This window comes from Maylandia zebra, linkage group LG19, assembly GCF_041146795.1.
Source record: "Maylandia zebra isolate NMK-2024a linkage group LG19, Mzebra_GT3a, whole genome shotgun sequence".
NCBI lineage: Eukaryota > Metazoa > Chordata > Actinopteri > Cichliformes > Cichlidae > Maylandia > Maylandia zebra.
The window spans coordinates 3,491,832-3,508,429 of record NC_135185.1 but is presented as its reverse complement, the minus strand read 5'-3'; the positions used below and the strand labels follow the sequence as shown (position 1 = coordinate 3,508,429).

General features: G+C 41.9%; 1 protein-coding gene across 3 annotated transcripts in view; it reads right to left on the bottom strand.

Annotated features, from left to right (window-relative positions):
* The window catches only part of heatr5a (HEAT repeat containing 5a), a 50,889-nt gene that overhangs the window by 18,077 nt on the left and 16,214 nt on the right, over positions 1–16,598 (bottom strand). For all 3 annotated transcript variants that reach the window (XM_076877873.1, XM_076877872.1, XM_024799886.2), the window contains 13 exons: positions 16,005–16,165; positions 15,682–15,931; positions 14,609–14,764; positions 13,034–13,284; positions 12,707–12,818; positions 11,682–11,834; positions 11,272–11,371; positions 11,049–11,158; positions 4,197–4,366; positions 3,931–4,094; positions 3,355–3,460; positions 1,409–1,599; positions 469–628 (listed from right to left, as the gene is read on the bottom strand). In XM_076877873.1, coding sequence (XP_076733988.1) covers positions 469–628; positions 1,409–1,599; positions 3,355–3,460; positions 3,931–4,094; positions 4,197–4,366; positions 11,049–11,158; positions 11,272–11,371; positions 11,682–11,834; positions 12,707–12,818; positions 13,034–13,284; positions 14,609–14,764; positions 15,682–15,931; positions 16,005–16,165 — 2,084 coding nt within the window. The remainder of the gene's footprint in view (positions 1–468; positions 629–1,408; positions 1,600–3,354; positions 3,461–3,930; positions 4,095–4,196; positions 4,367–11,048; positions 11,159–11,271; positions 11,372–11,681; positions 11,835–12,706; positions 12,819–13,033; positions 13,285–14,608; positions 14,765–15,681; positions 15,932–16,004; positions 16,166–16,598) is intronic.

The following is a 16,598-nucleotide window of genomic DNA, read 5'->3' as shown; positions in this document are numbered from 1 at the left end:
CTTGTCCCTAAGCAAGTTGCAGATTATACCAGATACTGCACTTAAAGTGTACCTCTAATTCCAAGTCACTTAAAACAAAGTAATGACTTGCCAATCTCATAAACCAATATTTTCTTTACAGGAACATAAAGAACAAATCAAATGTTTAAAATGAGACATTTTACTATTTCATAATAAACATTTGATATTTCCTAACGTCTATTGTAAAAACAATGGGTTTATCAGATTTGCAAGTCATTGCATCTTGGTTTTATTTACACAGCCTGCCGACTTTTTCAGAATTGGGGTTTTAAGTGTTGCAGAAGTGTAAGCAGTAAAGAAATAGTGCAATTTAGCTTGAAGGTTCCTGTAATGTGGTTTGGTGGAGAACAGAAGCATAATGAAATAATTTATCAAATGTTTTTCTCAATTTTCTCATTCTGGTATACAGACAGATAGATTTAGAAGTGTGTAAGGGTAAGCGTGTACCTGGACCTCGGGTGAGGTGCTGTCCTGGCTCAAGGTGAACAGGACTCCCAGACAGGTGGACAGGTGTTGAGGTGAGCTGATTCCTCCAGTGTAGCGGTATAGCGCCCCCAGAGCCAGGGCATAGCCACTGCGTGATGCCGCATCTCGAGCAGTCTTCAGCCTGCAGACACGATCAACAAAGTCAGCTGTGATATTAACCAACATTATATTCATGAAAAACGTCCAACTCTATTTGTTCTAGTCTCCAGGGACTGCTTTTAATTCATTTAACACAGCCAATATCCAATGCTAGAGTATGAAAGAAAAACTACAGGTTTTGGTAAGGTACAGGTTAGTGGTCATTTAGTGGCCTATTCTGCTCTTGCATAATTTGAAAAAAAAAAAACCCCCAAACAAACAAAAAACATATTTACATTAAACAGGGTCGTACAGGAGATTAACTGAGGTGTTGCACATAGATAAACATTTACTATTGAAGACTGAAAATCATGCAATAAGATCAGTGAAGTCCAGGAACAAAAACGTGAAATTGGGACACTAAAATCCCACAGCTGCAGTTTTCTTTTTTTAAACGACAGACATCAACTGTCATCGTTTCCTGTCTTGAACACAGTGTGATATCTTTGGGTCCAGACTCATAGCCACAGCTATGTGAAATTTGTTTTGAACTATTTCTGGCTTATTATGCAACTTCTGTGTGTTTCAGTATATTTTTGTATCATGACCTACTTTGTTTATGCTGTTGCTCTTTTAAAGAGAGCACAGATCCAGATCAGTTTCCTGGACGTTTTTGCCTTTCCCCTGCATTCTGTGGCAAGAACTCCTAAAAGAACCAACTAACTAAAAAACTTGAATTTTGACTACTATAACTATTTTCATCAGTGGGATGAAGACAAGTGTAAGAAGTGGTACACAAAGCTATGATTTAACATCTGCCCACCTATCAAAGCAGAGCAGGGAGATAGAGACAGTGAACCCTGGATCTCCAACCACTTGAACCAGTCGGGCTAGACCTTCAGCAGCCAGGCAGCGTAGCAGAGGACTGGTGCTTTCCAGTGCCCCCAACAGGAGCGACAAGGCTGGGGGCCGGATCTCCTCAGGCCCCAGAGAGCCCCGATTGCTACCTTGATGCTGAGGAGAGGTTAGTTATGGTTATTTCGTGATAAAGTCATGAATTGTGAAAGGTTTATGTTTTTCAGAGACTGGAGCAAAGTTATGCTTAAAAAAAATTTGTGATGCACAATTACTTTTTTTTTTTTTTTTTTTTTTTGTAAATGGACATCTTGGTGATGTTAAAAAAAATGAGACTCCTAACAGTCTGTAAAGTAAGTATTGTCTCTCTAAATGTCACTCTCCAGCACGGGTGTCAAACTCCAGGCCTTGAGGGCAGGTTTTAGATGCGTCCTTGATCCCACGCAGCTGATTTAAATGGCTAAATTACCTCCTCAACATGTCTTGAAGTTCTCCAGAGGTCTGGTAATGAACTAATCCTTTGATTCGGGTGTGTTGACCCAGGGTGATATCTAAAACCTACAGGACACCGGCCCTCGAGGCCTGGAGTTTGACACCCCTGCTCTACAGTCTCTTGAATTTTCTACAAAGAGATGCTGTGACCCCTGTGGTTGGCCCTGAGAGCTTTGCCTCAATACCACTCTACCCTGTCTGTGTTGGCAGACCACTCCAGCTTGTGATCCAGTTGAACTCCCAGATACTTGTAAGGATGTGACTATTTCGACATCAGTCCCACCAATGCAGACAGGGTCGGGATCTGTTCCTGCCAAAGTCTACCACCAGCTCCTTTGTTTTGGCCACATTCAGCTGCAGGTGATTCACCTCACACCACCACCTCATGAAGCAATCAATCAGTCCTCTGTACTCCTCTTCCCATCCCATGTCCATACTTCCAATAATGTCTGTGTCGTCAGAGAATTTCTGGAGGAGACAGGTTTCTGTAATATACTTTAAGTCGGCCGCATAGATGGTGACAAGGAAAGGGGACAGAACACTTACCTGGGGTGTTCCTATGTTGCTGTTCAGACTCTCAGACACAGTCTGTAAGATGATCAATGTCACTGCCATGTGGTTCATACAGGGCATTCCAGTTGATGGCTTCCAAAGCCCCACAAAGTGTCTCCCTAGCCCCCTGAGACCACCTCTTCACAGTTTTTACAGTCACTGACGTCCGCTGAACCACTGGCCTATATGCTGCTATGAGCAGTACAAGGTTGTGATCTGACCTGTCCAGTGGAGGGAGGGCAGTGGAGGTGTAGGCATCTCTGACAGTAGTAAAAAAATAGGTCCAGTGTTCTATTGTCTCTTGTGGTGCATTTTACAAACAAACATCTTGTTCTCAAGTTATCGCAATCACCGGATTCTTACAAAAACGTACTCTGACCCTAAGGGGGAATGCACTGAGATTTAAACTTGTCTGAGATTTTTAATAAATGTACCTTGTATTAATTTAAATTGATCAATTTAAAAATCCAAGGCGACTTCCTACTTGAGTTATCACATTCGCAAACTTAGGTGTCCACGCCACCTGCCCATCAACCTTTTAGAACTGAGCGGTAAAAAAATCAACAGTAATAGCAAACACAGTTAACCAGCTAACTACACAATATGCATCTTGGTCCTGAGAGTGGTATGCTGATCTCTTGGGTACTATACAATACACATGCGTATTGTATAGTGCACTATTACGGAGCATAGAAAGTGCAGTTTAGTGTGCATCTCATCACTGCCTTGCAAATGCAAGATTGCACATGAAGTGTAAGGATGAGCACAAAAGATTAAAAACAGAATAATGGCAACTGTTCACTTAAACATCAGGGTTTTCATTAATACCGGTTTTCTGGAAGATACACAGGGGTTACGCAGTTGCAGTACCTTGAGCAGACTGCAGAGGGCAGCACAAAGGTGAGTCTGGATAGTCTGCTGGCGTTGACCCTTTAGCTGGTTCACCGTTTCCACAAACTGCTCCAGTATCTTCACCCTGACACACAGGACTCATTATTCCACAGCTTTCTAAGCTTGGCTTAGAAAGCTTATCTATCTGGCAGAGCTGCACCAAACTGTAGCCCTAACTGAGAACAAAAACCTGCATCTCAGATTAGGACCGTGTCCTTCTAAAGAGTACAAACTTGTTGTAATGTTCAAAGAGAAAGCTGTGAGGGTTAAACTATTATAGCTCTCACCCCCTGGGGCAAGTTTTAGACATAACTGTATGTGTTCGTCACTGATGTAGTGGTGCTTATAATGCCAAGACTTTCTTCAAATATAAAGAAAGAAAATAAATAAGAATTGTAAAATGTGCAGAAGTGCTGCCTTTATTGAGGCAGCTTAAATTTTTTTGCTGTGGTTTGTTATTACAACAACATTAAGTATGCAAATGAACAGCTAAATAAATACACCATGTCCTTCTCGTGTCAGTCTGTGCTGGTTAGGCTGTCAGAGGTCGCTTACCTCTGAGCAGAGATTATGTGAGGGAACACGGCTCCAAAGAGATGGATGGAAGTGGTAGCCAGAGCGACAGGGGATGGAAGAGGAGCGGGAGCTTCGTAGCCCCTCTCACACAGACTGAAGGGGTCATTGTCCAATGATCCTCCTCCCACACTGCTACTGTGGAGCTGCAACATAAAAATAAAGCAGTCTTTCTGATTCTAATCCTCAGACTTGTCAAGTTTCTCCCCCTTTGAGCCATCACTGTTAAGAGCTGGGCTGAAGCTCACCTGTTCTTCGATGTATCTGTGGTCAGTGTCATGGAGGGCAGGGCCAGCCAGTGGTAGGTCGTCACAATGACAGAGGGGAGGCAGCAGAGAAAGCTCTGAACATGTCTGATTCAGGTTGTCCTGACCTGACACATCAGACACCAGCTGATTCATCACCAGCCCAAAACTCTCTGTAGTTGGAGAAGAAAACCGACTCACATCAACTACTGCTGCAATCTTTTTTTTTTTTTTCTTTTTTTTTTTGGCCTGTCCCGTTTGGCTCTTTTGCCATCAGAATTGTTGTCTAAAGGCAAAGAAAGATGCCCAACGGATTTACTTTACCAAACTGACCATCCCAGCCTTGCCGTAATGGTCCATTTGATTCACCTTTTATTGTTTATTTTATTTTCACTTACTGAATACGGGACAGACTTGACTGGGGGAAAGAAGGGGAGAAAGAAAGAGGGAAAGAGAAACAGCTGAGAAGAGGGACGGGGGAGAAGGGCAAAAGACAAAAACCAACAGAACGGGCAGAGAAAAAAAAATGCATATATCAATCACCTGGGTCACCTGCTGAGAAAGAAAAAAGAAAGCAAGCAGAAGAGAACAAGAGTAATAGAATAAACAACATCACAATGATATATGGGAATATGACAGTAAATACTAAATGTTAAACATTATTGTGCAGCACATAAGATCAACAGAACACAGTGTGCTTTGAGGTAGGAGCCAAAAAGGGTGTAGTTTGTGGGTGTGATCACCCGTGTGTACACCTGTGAGCATGGACGCGCTTGTTTTTTGTTTTTTAAAAGGTTCCTTCATGTAATAATCTGCTAGAGGGTGTGGGGGGGCCACAGCCCCGTCCTCCAGGGCGTGAAGCAGGTGTGGAGGAGATCAAAACTCCAGACATCCAGAGGCCCCCAAAACACAAAAGACCAAGGAAGACCAACAGAGGGGCAGCTGCGCCACTGTCCCGGAAAGAGCTGAGGAGAGTCCCAGATGAGGGCTCACTCAGCAGCCGCGGAGCAGAAGCCAGGGGGAGTTGCAGTGACGCGCCCGTGAGCTCCGCCGGCAGCCAGCTGCGCCTGAGTGACCGAGCCCCAGGCCGAGAGGCCGGGGGCACCCCACCTCCAAAGTGGCCCGAGCGAGCCCCAGGCTCCAGGCCCCGATAAGCGGCCGCCAAGGAGTGAGCCGGTGTGTACCTGGACGCCCATCCCCGGACACAAAGAACCACCAACGCACCGATGTCTGAGGGGGTCCGCCACTGGCAGGGGAAGTGGTGGTAGGGGGAGATAGGCCTCCAAACCTTGGAGGGCCTGAGATGTCCCCAGAGAGGTGGCGCCTGACACCCAACCTGACATATAGACACAGACATACAGGCACACACAGATACAAACATCCATTCCCACCCTCATGCTCTCATATGCACTTACTCCACACTCAACCAACGTGGAGACAGACATAAAGAGACGTTGTACACACGATCACACTCCCCAAGCGTACTCTACAAACCGGGTCTAGGTGCCCCCGCCCCTGGAGGGGGGAACTGCACCCAGACCCAGGTGGTGTTTCCCTTTTCCCTGCGGTGGGGGGAGGCAGACCGCCCCGACTCCGCAGCAGCAGGTTGTCCTGACCTGACACATCAGACACCAGCTGATTCATCACCAGCCCAAAACTCTCTGTAGTTGGAGAAGAAAACCGACTCACATCAACTACTGCTGCAATCTTTAGCTACCCATTAGTGTCTACAGGAACTGTTAGATATTGAAGTTCTGCAGATATGTGAAGTGACAATAAACACTGGACAGTGTGTCTATAAACACTGTCCAGGTACTCTGTTTTCTCATTTTTGCCAAACTTTTACCTTCAGTAATCAGAGCTCAAAGGTTCAGCTTCAAAGTAAAAATTGCACCTTTGAAGGAAACCTCCATTTACAGTTCCAGAACACCAAAAAACAATATTCCTGAAGATATTCCTTCACCTTTACCAGATACATTCAGTGGGGCAATTTAGAATAATGCTGCAATGGCAAAAATGAGCAGATGTGAGTGGAACGTTATGTCGGTAATATAACAATATGCTGTTGTTGTTTTTAAGACACTACCAGCCAACTCATTTGAATTCTAACAATCCCTGTTCCCCAAAAAGTTGGGACATAAATAAAAACAGAATGTAATGATTTGCAATATTTTATTCACAACAGAACATAGAAAACGTATCAAATGTTTTAACTGTGAAAAGAAAAAAAAAACAACCCCAAAGTAATGTAACTTTGAATTTGATGACAGCAACATGTGTCAAAAAAAAAGTTGGAACAGTGTCACTGTGCCCAGTGATAAACCACTGGGGCATAAACATCTGGAAACGGATGAGACCAGCTGCTAGACTTTTGGGAGAAAAATGTTGCCCCCATTCTTGACTGACACAGGATTCTAACTGATCAATAGTCCCGAGTCCTGTTTATTATATTATTTATTTCAAAATGTTCCAGATGTTTATAACTGGTCAAACATCTGTACTACAGGCAGGCATCTCTTCAGACTCTGTGAATCTTTAAATATTATGAGCTTTATTATGCTGTAATCTTTTGCTACCCATCACTGTCTACAGGAGGTTATACAGATATGTGACCCAAGTTTTTGCAATTTTGCATCGAGGAACATTCCAATGAAATTATTCAAGATTTGTAGATTTCTCAGTTTAAACATTTGAAATGCTTTCTAATGCATCCTCTTTCTTTTTTTCTTTTTTTTTAAATTAACATTTTACAAAGTAGGGACTGTTTTCCAACATGGGATTGTGAGAGCAGAACAAATAAATGTGTCAAAGACAAGCAGATCAAAAGGAACAAATAATGTACTAACAAAAATAAGTAAGTAAGCACACTTTTTATGCTTGTGTTTCTCAGAGTTTAGGGTACATAAGTTACCATGAAAGAAGAATCTATATGTTTTTGATATACAGGTGAATCCTTAGGAGTTGCTCACAACTGGTCCTGAAGACGGTGACTCAGGTGGAAAGCTGGATGTATTCAGCTGGGAGTTGCGTTACTAAAAACTAATATGAACCTGAAATCTGTGTGTAATGGCTGAGCTATTGGATGTCTAGAACAACATAAATCACTTATTGGATTATGAACTGTCTGTCTGTTAACATATTTATCTGAACCTAATATTATGAAATTGAGAAAGTAAATGAAAAGATCTGCTAAAACTAGAAAAAGTTGCATTTCCTGCAAAAATGCAGTGTGAATGCCATGTAGTGGAGTCTGCTGAAAACAGCTGAAAAGCGGTGTAGAAGCAGAAGTGCTTGCTGAAGATGGCTGTATATGTGAAAGGATACACTGAAGAGTGTCAAGAAAACAGAGTGCATGCAAGAGGGGAAGATGTGTGGCAACCGTCACAGGTAGGATTCGAACGTTTGCCACCGGGTCTCACGGCAGCTGCTCAACCAACTGAGCCTAACGAGTTCTGGTCCCAAACAAAGATATGATGAGAGAAAAAATGTGCACTGTGGAGCAAAGCTGAAATTTGCTGAAAAGAGGTGAAGAAGCAGAACTTTGTGCTGAAAACAAGTGAAAAAGCTGAAGTTTTAGCTGAAAAGGGGTAAAGGAGCTGAAATTTGTGCTGAAAAGAGGTGAAGAAGCTGACAATTCTGCTAAAAAGTGCAGAAGAGGCTGAAATTTGTGTTGAAAAGAGTTGAAAGTCTAAAATTTCTGCTGAAAAGAGCTTAAGAATCTTGGATTTGTGCTAAAAAGAGCTGAAAAAACTGAAAATTGTGCTGAAAAGAGTTAAAACAGTTGAACCGTTTACTGAAGAAAATGTTGCCATAAGCAGTATTTGAACCCGGCCCTCCTGCTCTGAGAACGGCAGCTTATCTCACTGAGCTAAGACATGGCTCAGCCCGGCAAGCTAAACTTGTGATCACACTGATAATGTGCTCCCTGTCAGCAAAAATCAGCCAAAAAAAAAAAAAAAAAAAAAAAAAATGGCATAAAAGCTTAATATCTCGAAAAGTATAAAAGTTATGAGCACCAAAAGACATAGCAGGCATTAGCAGAAGGAGCAGAACAGTTTAAAGTTTGAATGGTGAAAATCGGCTGAAAACTGAGGGAGTAGTTAACCAGCAAAGGTCGGAGCAACTAGAATAAGGTAGAAGAATAAAGAACTAGAAAAAGTTGCATTTCCTGCGAAAATGCAGTGTAGTGGAATCTGAAAAGAGCAGAAGAAGGAGAACTATGTGCTAAAAACACTGTGTTGAAGCTGCACTCTGCTGAAAACTGCTTTATTTGAAAGGGTACACTGAAGAGTGTCAAGAAAGCAGGGAGAGTGAGAGGAGGGAAGATGTACGGGGAGGACCACAGGTAGGATTTGAAGCTGAGCCAAACTGGTTCTCAGGTGACTGAAAAGAGATGAAACTGAAAATTGTCTTGAAAAGAGGTGAAGATGCTGAAAATTCTGCTGAAAAGAGGTGAAGAAACAGAAAACTGTTCGGAAATGAGGTAAAGAAACTGAAAATGTTGCTGAAAACAGGTCAAGAAGCTAAAAATTCTGCTGAATAGACATGAATCAGCAGAATTTCTGCTGAAAAGAGGCGAAGAAGCTAAAATTTGTGTTGAAAAGAGTTAAAAAAGTTGAACTGTTTATTGAAATTTTTTTTGTCATAAGTGGGATTTGAACCCGGGTCTCCAGCTCTGAGAACGGCTGTTCATCTCACTGAGCTAAAACACAGCTCACCCTGGCGGGCAAAACCAGTGATCACACTTGTAATGTGGTCCATTGATTTTAATGGGCCAAAAAAAAAATGGCAAAAAAAAGCTTAATATCTCGAAAAGTATAACAGTTATGAGCACCAAAAGATATAGCAGGCATTAGCAGAAAGAAAGAAAGAAAGAAAGAAAGAACAGTTTAAAACTTGAATGGTGAAAATTGGCTGAAAACTGAGGGACTAGTTAAAGAAATTGGCAACTAGAATAAATTTTATTCTAGTTGAAAAATTGCATTTCCTGCAAAACAGACTGATGAGCAGTCAGAATTAGATCGCGGTGAGAGGCGAAAAATGCCGTTTTTTGGTGTTACAAAACGTTGTGTAACTCAGAACGTAGGTGGGATAGAGGCATAATTCTTGTACTGGGTGAATCAGCAGACTTTGGTGTACTTTCACTGCTCTTTGTACCTCCGTCGTGGAGATATGACGAGAGAAGAAACAGCTTCATTTTCAGAGTTAGAAAACTGAGAGAAGGACAGATTTCCGCCCCTCAAACAAACGTAATTCATGGCTCAACGGTAAGATAATTGTGAAAACTGCTTCCACTGTGAGTGTCAGCAGTGTCTGAAGATATATTGGCACAAGCCTCATGTCTTAACTTCGTTTCATTAAGGAGATATGACAATTTGAAAATCCCTCCCGTTACAGGATTTCAGCACTGAGTTTCACAACCTCCCCATAGACTTTGAATGGGGAATTTTCAGACCTTGTGTCACTTCGAGGCAAATTGTGAAAAAAACGTAACTCGCACGATAATGATAGTGACACTGTCTTAAAGCCAACAAAAATACCTACGTTTTGATGTATAATTTGTGTGGGTTCAGCGAACATTGAGTAAGCAACAGGAGTTTGTTCGTACATGAAGAAGGGATTCAGAGCTTAGAGTGCACGCACTCAAACTCTCAGTCCATAGCAACGATAACAACCCATGCAAATCCTCATAATTCATACAAAAGTTAAAAATTAATTTAAGGGAAACGGTAGAACTTATGGAAAAGCTGAATTAGACAATAGTAGCAGAAGGACAGGAGAATAGTTTAAAGGTGGAATGGTGGTTCTAGGTGAAAGTATGTGGAAGTAGTTAAGCTTCAAATAATGCCACTTAGAGCATTTTATGGGATGTCTGCCATTCACTTCAATGGGAGCAGAAACTGGATGAAAAAATTAATATAGCAAAAAATATAACAGTTATAACAACCAAAAGATATAGCTGGAAAGAGCAGAGCTGACAGAAACTGTAAAAATTTGAATGGTGATAATGGCATAAAAACTGGGGGACTAGTTAAGCGGCAAAAAACGTACGGAAGCAACTAGAAAAAGAAAAAGAAAGAATAAAGAGAAACAGGATCCCAATAGTGTGAATGCCTGTGAGGCATTCACACTATTGGGATCCTGTTTCTCTTAATCAGGTCAGGTCCTTAGTGTGGCAATAAGGACCTGACCACATAGTTCATACTTTTGACACACTTTGTTCCCCAGTTGCTGCTTTTCCAATCCCAGGCTGCAGCTTTTCAGCTGCCAGCGACACATACACATCAACCCCCAGATCCCAGCACACTCCTTTGAACAGGGTAGGCCACAGCCTGCCACATACCCCCATCGCCCGATCTAGGCCGGGGAGTCGTCCAGCCTAGCCTACCCACCCCCAAACATCTGCGTCCCCGGCCCATGGACCAGCGGCAGGGATGAGTGGGACCAGGGGTCCAACCGCATCACCAATGTAACGGGAATGACGGACCCGACCACATACTTCACTGGTTTACACACTTTATTTCCCGGTTGCTGCTTTTCCAATCCTAGGCTGCAGTCTGCAGATGTGCCCAAGCCACACCCTGCCACAATTGGTTTTTAAACATCCACATAAAAATATATATAACTGAAATAATCAATATATTTTTTGTAGCTTTGTCTATAGGGTTATTCATGGATGCAAAAAAAGAAGAAAAATTGTGATAATAAAAGGCAGAAACAAGAGACTTTAATCAAAGGAAAGGAAAGAAGGCAATGAGATACAAAAAGAGGACAACAGGCAAAAAGATGCAAGTCAAAGGAAATGAAAAGAAGAAAGAAAATAAGTGCAAAACAGTATCAGAGGTGAAGCATTACCCTGGTAAGTTTGTGGATGCAGTAGAGCAAGCAGCTCATATACTCTCAGCCTGTAGACGATGGACCAGCTCTTAACTGAATTGCCATAAGACCTGAATAGAGCAGGCAACCTGGAGACATAAATAAATGGATACTAAGACTATATAACTGAAAATGACATTAAACAAATTTTTTAACATACATTTAAACAATTCTATACAAGTAAAACCAACGAGGCACTAACTTGGTAAGCAGAGCCACAGCACAGGTTAATGGTGTGAGTAGACGGCTGATGACTTCATCAGTCACAAGCTCTCTACAGTGCTGCAGCAGGTTCTTCATCGCTGTTCAGACACACAGTTGAGAGAAATTTTAACTTTCTTTCTTAATCACACACACACACACACACACACACACACACACACACACACACACACACACCTACCTCTCTTATGGTGACATCTAATTGACATCTAATTGACATAATGCTTTCCCTAGCCCCTTACCTTAACACTAACAATGAAAAATGAATGCCTAACCCCTACCTAACCATAACCCAAATTTAACCCTGTCACTGAAACCACATTTGGAGTCTCAAAAATGCCTTTCAACTTGTGGAGACACAGATTTCTGTTTGGCAGTGAGTGTACCAACCACTGAGTGCTCCAGAACGTCCTTCGAGTGTAACCTGCCACGTGAAGTAGTCCCCACGTCGGAGCTCCATCTCCTGCTCACGAAGTGAAGCAGGAAACACACATCTCCACAGTAGAAGCAGGCGGGGCAGATGGTGCTCCACCACAGCTGGACCTATAAACACAGATTAATACACAAGGCACAACAAATTCCTATCAAATCTTTCATCTCTCCAGATACAAGCTCTCCAATCTACCACAGGGCCTCCTCAGAACACCTCAATGTAGAGGAGCAGCAGCTCTGAGCGCATTCTAAATAACTGAATTCCTTACTGTGTTGCTAAAGGAAAGCCCATCCACCCCTCAGAGAAAGCTCATTGCTTGTATCTGAGATCTCATTCTTTGGAACTAACAATAATAGTGCTAATACAGTTTGACGGATTTATTGCATTTCTCACCCGAACATTTGAAACACTTTTATAATTCAAAAAAAAAAAAAAAAAAAAATCATTACACTTATCTGTTTTAATTTAAGAATGTTCTGCTGGTCAGTTACAATAAATTGGAGATTTGGAGCAACAGAGAGAAAAAGCAGGAAGTGGAAGTAATTATTAGGCATGTTTGTCTCACCATCCACTTCCCTGCCTACTCTGCTGGTGCATCAACAGCAAACTACAACCTATAAAAATTTACCAGTCAACAGCTGATGGTAGAAACAGGTTACTGAATAAACTCTTTGGTGTGACAAGGGATTTAATCAAATAAAATGTTAGTTCAAAGTTTAATATTATATTGTTATATTAGAGAAGAGGAGATTTTATTGTGGTACTAGATGAAATGATGTCAGTCATGGGGACCTGTATACCATGAATTTCTTTCAGGGAAAGCAAAACCTTTCAAATACTAATATCCCCTAAAGAAGCTGCAATCTGTAAGGGCATGCTTCTACTCCATCTCAAACACAATGGTAATGAAGATGTTTGCAGATCTTCACAGTTTCCTCTGGTATGGTGCAAGAAGATTTAGAGTGTAGTTCAGCAGTTTTACCCAACGTGATTAAAGAGGAGATGAGCAGCCAGCCAGCCTGAGTCCTCTGGAGAGAAATCTGACTGTTCTGAGAGGCTGAACGGAGGAGGTCTTCTGCCAGATCCAACACCATCTACACACATAGATACACAACATAAATAATAACAAAGTGGAGCTATCAAACAAACTCATAAACAGGATTTCAGCAATAAAAGTAGTAGCCATGAAACTGTTTCAAAATAAAATTGACAAAAGCTTCAAATCACTCTAATGATGATGTGGTGATGCAATTCTGAAGATGTGTATGGCAAAATGTTCAGTGTAATAATGTGGTGCCAGTGTACACACCTTGTCCTTGGTGTGTGGAATTCCAAGTGGGCAGTGCTGCACTGCTGCCACCAGGGCAGCAATAGCAGCTCCATACCCAGCTACAGCGTCGGGTGAGGATTTCAGTGCCACTAGACGTTCGACGCAACAGTCCAGGAGGAGAGAGCAGTGAGACGGCATAGCCATGGCAACGCAGCGCAGGCACCAAGCAGCAGCCAGCCTGGCCAAGGTGGCTGGGTGAAGGAGGACAGAGATCACCGTGTCCAGGAGGGCTGGATGCATGAGTGGGAGAGACAGTCAGTCATACGCTGAGATTTTGCAGGACTTACGTCCACCTTTGTGAATACATTTGTAAATCACATTTCTTACATCACAACAAGTATTTTATTTGCCAGCTACTCTGAAAAGTAATCAGCTGCAGTGAGATGGATGTACTCCAACTTCACCATCTTAAGCTGCGATGGTATTAGGTTCTTCTCTGTAGGTTCAGTGTGCTCAGGGTATAGTGCAGTGGAAATGCTCCCAAAATTTTGAGATATATTAGAGACATTAACCAATATAAAAAACAAAACAAAAAAAACACTGTTGTGCTTTGTTCTACCTCCAGTATGACCATCTCAAAGTCTTGGGAACATTTCCAGCTAGAAGAGGAGCACCCTTAATCAGCAATGTACAACTGGAGTTAGTATCCACCTCACAGCAGTGTGGAAGATGTTGCATAATATGTGATGCATAGAGAGACACAGAGGTGGTTACAAAGAAAGAAACAAAGAAAGAAATATCTAAATTAAAACTGCAAGCAGTGATAAGAGGGCTTTTGCACTTTGGTGCACACCCTGGCTTGCTGTGGTCGAGCTGTGTTGCGATCCACCTTTGCTATAACTGAGCCTGGGAACTCATTGTTGTGGGCAGACTGATGGTCTGCTATGCCCACTAAATGGTGGTGGAGAATACCCACTAATTATGCATCCGCTCCTATATATATCATGAACAGAACTACCAATGAATTTTATATACATGGGATGATAAGATGTTCATTAAAGTACAATAGAAATGTTTAATTTTTACTGTGAAACATCATCAGTGTTTGAAGTTTATTCATGGTATCACGGACACGCCCTTCAAAAAAAATCTCTTAAATCCCAGGAGGAGTTTGAAAAAGTACAAGTGGTGGGAAATGCAAAAAAGATGTCAAAATCAACTATTAAATTCAAAATGGGGGACTTATGGCTGGTCGGGTTTAGGACATCAATCCAAAATAATTTTTGTGTCTCTTAGGATGTTACATGGGTGTGCCAAATTTCGTACATGTATGTGAACGACAGAGGTGGAGTTAATTGTTTGCAAATTTATAGGCGCTATGGAAGCATTCTGCACTGCACACATCTAAGACCAATAAAATACACAAGTTTTCACAAGACCTGATGTATGTGCAAAAATTTTTTAATGGGATTTTGAGCATGGTTAAACTGTCAACAAGGTGACTCGTTTCCCTGAACAACAATAAACGGAGCAGATACAATAAGCCTTTTGCACTGTCAGCGCTCAGGCCCTAATGAGTGTCTTTAACACTATAGAAAAACACATCTTGCAGACCTGTGGTAGTGTCTGTGAGCAGGGGGGCCGCAGAAGATCCCAATCCCTGAACCAATGCTCCCATTTCCAGCAGGCAGCAAACCAACATGTGCTGACTGGCTGAGACATCTGCAGACGAGACTTTGGTCTCCACGTTCCTGTCAGTCAGAGCAGCATCTAAACACACATCATCAAAAACATGCATACTTTTACTAACACTTAATAAATAATGACACTGTAAATCAAATGGCTTCAGAAGCCAGTTACACCAAATATGGATATGGATGTTATTTCCTTTTTTATTTAGCACATTTTACTAAATAAATCTGGCAAAACAATACCCCAGCAACCCCAGCCCCATTTTCACCTATATAAGGTGATTCCTGTGCATCCTACAGGAATTTACAAGTTGATAATAACTTCACTGAAAAATTTGATAGGTGATGTGTCATAAAAGCTCAGATTCTCCAACATTCAGAAATGAAGGTCAAGATTATCACTGTAAGACTGTCAACGTTGGGGGGGGAAAGTGTTGCTGTTACTTTGTTTTAGCTACTGGCTGTACTTTGGAATACAGTTGTTCTCACATCAGGTTTCAGGGGTGTTGCTCCCAAGAGACAGTTGTATTTGTTTGAGTAACACAGTGAACTTAGCTTCACATTTGGCCTAAACGTACCACAAGGTTGTTATTTATAATACTTTTCATTATCAAAATGGAAAATATTCATAATATTTGGATGATTCTTCAGCTTCAAATGTTCAAAAATAGTGGGAAAAAAAGAGTTACTCCCAAAAGTCAAAATAAATTCTAGAGTTCAGAAAAAAACAAGGTAACAAATCTGATACAGCAAAAATTCACATCTGAGAAGCTAGTACCTGTAAAATTGTTTATATTCATATGCAGTGACTTTAATCAGTTGGTACAACTGATATTTTCCTATATGATTTTTAGCATTATTTCCATAATGTTCCTTCAGGAGCTATTCTAGCAATCATAACATGCTGTTATTGAGTGAATTATATATATATATTTAATACATTTGTCTAATACAGAGAAGACAGCCATATACAGAATTTCCTTTCACCATGCTCACCAACTGCTCGTTTCTGTGTGGCCACAGCGAGACAGAGCTGTTTTACAGCGTTGATCTGGGCCTTCTCTCCCAGCAGAGACCCCAGAGTGCTCCTCAGGATAAAAGAGACACACCGACGCGTCACTGCAGCATCAGCTGGTGTCTGCGTTGCCCTGACGTGTGACGCCAGCTCCATCAGCAAGGACAGGAAAGCAGGGAAGTTGGCTTCAAGCCAGGAGCTGCCCAAAGTGGAGACAAACACCACGTAGGCCTGAGAGGCAGGGGAGAGTGAGTTCACAACAAACATCTAAATAGCATGATTCCATGCTGTCACTGTGGTTCACCTGTGTAACTCCGATGCGGACGTCCTTGCTGACAGAGCTTGTACCCTTGAGCATGTCTCCACTGGCTCGGAGAAAACCCCCTCCACCCCGCAGAAACCCTCCAGACAGTAATTCCATGACCTCCTCCAGAGAGCCTTGACTCCGAGCACCCTGCCTGGGGGCTGCAGGGGAGGAGGGGGGCAATAGAGTTTATTGATCTCATATATGTGCAAATAGCTGTCTGAACATACATGTAAATGCCAACGTGGAGGGTTGGTAATTCAACTCACCCAGCAATTACAGTGTGAGACTGCAAATCTAATAAACACTGGGAAGCTCTAACTGCAATTGTACAACTCCAATAATGTAATCTAATGGCCAATTAAATTACATAATAATATGTAATCTGTGAATATGTCTTCACTGACATACTGATTGTTGAACTTGTCATCTATTGTCATAACCTGATGCAGAGAGCTGCTTATTTATAGGTACAGTGCAGCGGGAGGAAAAAAAATAATTTTTTGTAAAAAATACAAAGTAGCTTTATTTATTTTTTGGGAAGCTGAGTTCAGTTTCACACCCAGTAACACCCAAGAATGATTACTGCTAGAT